The following is a 6,131-nucleotide window of genomic DNA, read 5'->3' on the forward strand; positions in this document are numbered from 1 at the left end:
AATAACTAAGCTGATTATTTCCATTCTATCTATATAAACTTGCTCACAATTACACCATTTCTCAATTGATTTCTCAATGTGTCTTATCGAGCTCATCCAAACCGAAGGTGTTATTATCGACGATGCTTCTTTCCATAAATCCAAAGAGTTAAGGTTTGAAAATCCTTCTCGACTTGAATGTCTATTGTAATAATTCGTTGCAATATCATATCAGCTCAGTTGGATTAAATATGCGGTGATAGTGAGGAAGACGTAATAGTCTGTGGCCATAACTCTAATTATTATCACTAATGTTACGAAGAATTTTGTAGACATTTGGCAACAGTGTCGATCATCAGGAGTAATTTTTCAACTGGGGAAAATGAGTAGGAAAAATCCGCTGCGAATTTTAAATATTTAGAGCTGTATTTGGCAGTATATTCGACGTTATGCATGTCATGCATTGGCTGTTTTATTGGAAGAATAAATAAATGAATGAATTAAGGTCGAATATCCAGGGTAATCATATAAATGTAGTTTAAATATCAAAAATCGTTATTAAAAATAATGATGAAGATGAACCAGCCTATATAACAATACATATCATGTTATACTAAAACTATAGATTCGGACAGAGACAGGCGAGGAAGAATATATTTGTTTTTAGGCTGTAATTGATTAGGATGCTGACGAACAGTCATCCCCTGTAGAAGCGGTGCTCAAATCGTAATGCCGCCGATAAAACAATGACACAATAGACTCTTGTCGAGGCCCGGGGACATTCAACATTGTTCGAAGACAAATAATAACGTGTCAAATCAAACCTGCATTCCTTGTCATGTGAATAGGCGCCATTATTTGATTTAAGGCAATGGACTCTGCCATTGAAAACGCTGCACTTGACACATATTATGGGCCCGAATACATGTTAAATCACGCTGCCGTTCTCGCACAAGACCGCAGAAAATAATACCACAATTAGACAATCCCGGACCACCCCCCTGCCCTCGCCTTTTTATTCCCATCCTACCGTTTCGATCGCCCTCGTGAGAAATAATTGCTTTTCTTTGATTCTTCGGCCGTTTTTAACTCACCCCATCGGAAACCGATTAAAACGGCTAGGCAATTGGTCCAGTAATTGTCATTTTGTTATAACATCCCACAAAGGATCCTTTGTCGGTTTACAATTGGTCATTCAATCACTTAAAAATAACATCAACAGATGAGCAATTATAACCCAGTTTTCATTTTTTTAAAAGATTTTCAAATAAGATTAACACCGACATAATTTTATTTGTTTCCCAAATATTTCACACACCTACAGTTTTTAAACACGTAGTTACTTTTTTCTATGGTAGTTACCTTTGAAAATTGTTATTTTAACCTTACTCTTAAAATTAACAAAATTAAAATATTGGGAATTTGCACCCAACCTAACAGATACAACAATTCATTTATATCTAAAAACAATAGAATTCTAAACGTTTAAATATAAGGAATAATGTATGCAATGTTGTATTTTATTGATTTATATATCTATAAACAGTTCCTATTTTGAACAGACACACCACAGCAACATAACCAGCAACATGTAATGGAATTGAAGCAGATTTTTAAAAAATCGTCCAAAATTAATCTTTCTGTGACTCATATTTGTGATTCAACAAGGCTTGATGTACCCACTGTATAGTCCGGACCTTGCCCCATCTGATTATTATTTCTGCACTCCGATCCGATCTCTGCAAAATTCTGCAGTTTCAAAATCATGGTACTAAAAAAACGTGGTTTTCAACAATTCTTATTGTTAATATATGTATAATTTATGTAAAAAGTGTCTTTAACAGTTAAATAAGAAAATAACTGAAATTATTATCCACATATAATATCTACTGGCGCCATTCGGTGGTAAAAATTCTTACTAACAGAATTTAGCTAAAGATCTCTACTAAAATTGATGACCTGTTGATTATTTTAATTGAAATATATGTATATGTATAACTTTTTGAATTTGTCATCCACAAAATTAAGAATCTGTGATATCATCTATCTTTCATTTCGCTAATACATTTCATCAAAAAATACAATAAAATATAATTAGCTTCAAAGTAATTTACAGGAACTTCTATCTCATTTGGCAAAGCAAGCAATATGTTTTACTACGTTTTAAAAGTATTTAATTCATCAAAACTTGCGTATTGCAAAAAATATATAATATAAAACAAAAGTGACTTTACAGAAATATTTTTTGTGCTTTATTTTATTACTATGGATGGGACACTATATTGGGTCCACCATGATCCTGAATCGAAATAGGAAACTTTAAGCAGTGTAAACTAGGTATTTCAGCTTCCAAGGGGGCTGGGATACAAAGGTTGGATATGAAGTTTAGTTTTTTTGCGATTAAAAAGGAATTTTGTTCGTGCATTATCTTCAAAATGACGATGTAATTCAGATTATTATTCTCTTCAAGACCCCCCACTTCTCACAGCTTAAAAAATCCAGATCTAAAGTACAACACGAATTATAACATTCACCTGATTGGCCCGATTTAGTACCATCTAACAAATATCAAAAATGGACGTAAGAATTTCATTATTTCGACGTTTCTACAATTTCACTGCAGGAGTAACATAAGGAAATAATGAAAGTTATTTAAGAACCTAGTGTGTTATAAAAATAAGAAAATAAATTTTAATAGACACTATTTATTAATATATTACAAAGAATGCTCTTTGGTACTACTTAAGATACATGACAGTCTTGTAAATAATAACTACCATTTAATTGGTTTTGTTCAGTTTATCTAGATATGTTTCTATTTTATGGTGTATTCGAACAAACAGCAAGTACCCCAACAGAACTGAAACCGTAGTAACAATTAAAGCCACACCTTCGAAGATAAACTTCGGAGCAAAAACATTCCACACCATAAGATGTCTACAGTGGATGGTAGCTGCTAGCATACTAGTAAAAACCTGTAAAAATTAGTGCGTATTAAACAGTTATATTACTGAAATAAATATATAAACACACCTTGATACCATATATTAAGATATATTTGCAGCATAAGGTAAACATAGAAGCTGATACCAGCTTGCTTCTTTCATATAAAATCATCTCACCTTTTTGGATTTGGCCAAAAAAGCTTTTATTTTTTGCAACTAGTGATGGCATCATTATAAATAAACAAAATGGAGCTATAACCAGTAGGGGAAGCAAAAGTCCTGTTATTATGTAAGTTCCAAACGTATTAATGATTATAAGAACTCCTAATATGTACCGATGACTGAATAAACCGGTCGTTCCAATAAAAGCAGCGTCCCATGTTATGTTGGGAAACGCAGGTTGATGCCCGGTGGCGAAGAAAAAGTACTGAGCCACCAGAACCCAGCCCAAAACAGCGATTGTCGGTATGTTCAATAAATCGTCTAAAGTTTCCGCCTGCTTGATTCGCATTATTGAGGTAATCAATAACAAAAATACTGCTACCACAATCATGATGCATGCCGAAAACCCAAAGCCATCTCCTAACAGTAGGGCAAAAATTATGAGCAAATGAACAGCTAAAATGACATAAACAGCGCTGTACGCTGTTCCCAAGCCGCATATAATTGGCACTCGCCTAGAGCTCTTCTCCATGTTAGACTTTAGCTTGTTAAAAATGCTCGGGATCAAGGCTTCTTCTTGCGACAGATAATCATCATCTCTAAATATGACGGTGATACAAAGGGGTTTCATTACTAAGTTTATCAACGATATACTTGATAAAACATATATGGTTAAAGGCAGGTAGTTGAGATTTCTTTTGTTTGGTTTTTTGTTGGGTGTAAATCTCTGTAAGACCCAATAACCGGCTACCAGTACAACAAGAACCATCGGAACGATTTTGGCGATAAACTGAGTTGATGTATAGCCACTTAAATTTCCAGAATGCCTCAGCGAAACTTTGGCAATATTAATCAATAGTAATAATGACAAAACAGCTAAACACCACTCTGCTTTGGTTGGTTGTGACTTTAGCTGGCTCCTAACATCATGAGGTGAATCAAAACACCACTGTTGTTCAACGCGACATCTCCAGAAATACATAGTAGCTCGTAGGAGGCTGAGAATTATCAACACGCTAAGCAGAGGTTTAATAATTGATTTCTTGGAAAATCCTTTTTTGAACCAACCTATACTGAATATAACAGTTAAGAAAATAGTAACAAGCATAAACAACAATATGCTCGCTTCTTCATTAATAAAACTATTGGAAAAAGGAACCAATACATTAAAAACTAATATGAGTCTGCATATAAAACTGATTGCATCCAATTTCCTTTTATACCATTTACTACAAATAAATTCCCAACATTGGAAAATTGGGATCAAAAACATTAAGGGAGAAACTACATTAGCTACAAATATAAATGAATAAGAAATACCTTCAGCCAGTTTAGACATTTCCACAATGAGAATACTAATTGTGGAGGATATTAACACTAGACATAATACTGAAATAAATGAGTTTTCAATGACACGAGATAAATATTGCAGTGGTATACCATCACAGATAATATACATGAAAAAAATAGAAAGAAACAAAAAAGTGAGTCCATTACTAATAGAAAACACATCAAATTGAATCCAAACTTCCTCACACAACATTCTTAGTTTCTCTAAAAATTCTACAGATTTTCCAGAAAATTTTAAAAAATCTTCATGAGAATGAACCGCATCTATTTGCTGGTGTAATGTATCATATTCTTTATGATATAACTCTAAGTAATCTTTATCAAATATTTTAGCACTCTCTGAATATATTTTTATATAATGAACAACTTGTTGCACATTATTCCAAAGCCAGAACAAAGGCAACTTCCAAGAATCAGAATCAGTACTAGGCAATGCATCATATATTAATATTCCTAAGTTTTGAAAAGGAATAGGAACACCTAAAATGGCGGATAAGGTTGGAACAATATCAACTTGCTTCACTGTATCCTTCGATCCACCATAGGACAATAAAGGGCGTTTAGAATGAACAAACATAGCTGCAGTAACTTCTTCAGTGCTCTCCCCACCATGATCCCCTAGAAAATATATTATATAACTACAGCTAATTGTATTTGTCTTATTTTACCCGTAATTGTCATACCGTGATCACCAATCACGAAAAGAATTGTATCATTGGCCATTTTATCAATTATGTCCCTAAAAAATAATTAAAAATATCACTTAAATATGTTAACTTCAAATGTTTACTTAATAATATAATTTATTTCAGTGAGTTTTCTTGCCATCTCAATATGATTAGGTCCATATCTATGACCACAATGATCTACTCCCAAAAAATGTCCAATAAGCAAATTCCAGTCATTTTTCTCAAGTTCAGGAAATATACTTGTCTTAACACCACTATCTACAGTATCAAGATCCCACACATCAAAAGATGGGAAGGGATAATTTCTCAAGAATCTATTTGGATACAGAGATGCCCATGTATCATCACCCATAAACACTGTACTATAGTTATTCTTAACAATTTGATCAATAATGTTATCCTCATTTATTTCAGATGTTGCAAAATTTGAACCAGCATCTATAAAAGTAGGCAAACTTCCTGTGGTTAAAGCTTTTAATCTTTGCATTGTTGTAGTCGGAGGATCAGCAATAAACTTAAAAAGCCTTGTAGACTCTGGGAAATCCCTCATAGTGTCTTTTATTATGGGTAACTTGTTTTGGTATGGTAGAGGTTTATCATTATGCTCATCATATATTGTAAAGTCAAATCTTAAAGCATCGACTATTAATAAAATAACTTTAGAACTTGGATTTATACAAGTCTCAAATGCATCATGAAAATGTGTGTGTATAGTTTCATTTTTCTTTATCAAACAGCCTACATTCTCATTAGAATCGCAGAAAGGGTCTAATTTAGAACTACACGTCGAATTGTTATCTTGAACTGTCCTGGTCAATAAAAATCCACGTGAAAAAAGTAGTATAGACGAAACTATTAAATAGGAAAACCACACGAACGTTACAACGAATTTTAATTTCTTTTTCATCGTCATTAAAATGGCTAAACTACTTAATTCTCCCCTTTATATTAGACCATTATACTAAGGTTATGAGAAAAACCATCTTCTTTTTACAACTAAATTTTA

General features: G+C 33.0%; 1 protein-coding gene across 1 annotated transcript; it reads right to left on the reverse strand.

Moving 5' to 3' along the window:
* Positions 1-2,668: 2,668 nt before the first annotated feature.
* On the reverse strand, positions 2,669-6,124 carry PIG-O (Phosphatidylinositol glycan anchor biosynthesis class O). The gene is made up of 4 exons (XM_076401798.1): positions 5,227-6,124; positions 5,105-5,175; positions 3,013-5,054; positions 2,669-2,954 (listed from the first exon to the last, which is right to left on the reverse strand). Exons 1-4 carry the CDS (start codon positions 6,036-6,038, stop codon positions 2,760-2,762), a joined length of 3,120 nt encoding a protein of 1,039 aa, XP_076257913.1. The 5' UTR covers positions 6,039-6,124; the 3' UTR covers positions 2,669-2,759.
* Between the last annotated feature and the right edge of the window lie 7 nt (positions 6,125-6,131).

This window comes from Rhynchophorus ferrugineus, unplaced genomic scaffold (genome assembly GCF_030347505.1).
Source record: "Rhynchophorus ferrugineus isolate W39M unplaced genomic scaffold, kcgeb_rfMv2 rfM4, whole genome shotgun sequence".
Lineage (NCBI taxonomy): Eukaryota > Metazoa > Arthropoda > Insecta > Coleoptera > Curculionidae > Rhynchophorus > Rhynchophorus ferrugineus.

Excerpts from the sequence above, each read along its gene's own strand:
- PIG-O (XM_076401798.1), bottom strand. The coding sequence starts at position 6,038 with ATGACGATGAAAAAGAAATTAAAATTCGTTGTAACGTTCGTGTGGTTT. Across the intron at positions 5,176-5,226 it reads GAAATAAATTATATTATTAA|GGACATAATTGATAAAATGG; the intron begins GTAAACATTTGA and ends ATTATTTTTTAG. Across the intron at positions 5,055-5,104 it reads TCACGGTATGACAATTACGG|GGGATCATGGTGGGGAGAGC; the intron begins GTAAAATAAGAC and ends TATATTTTCTAG.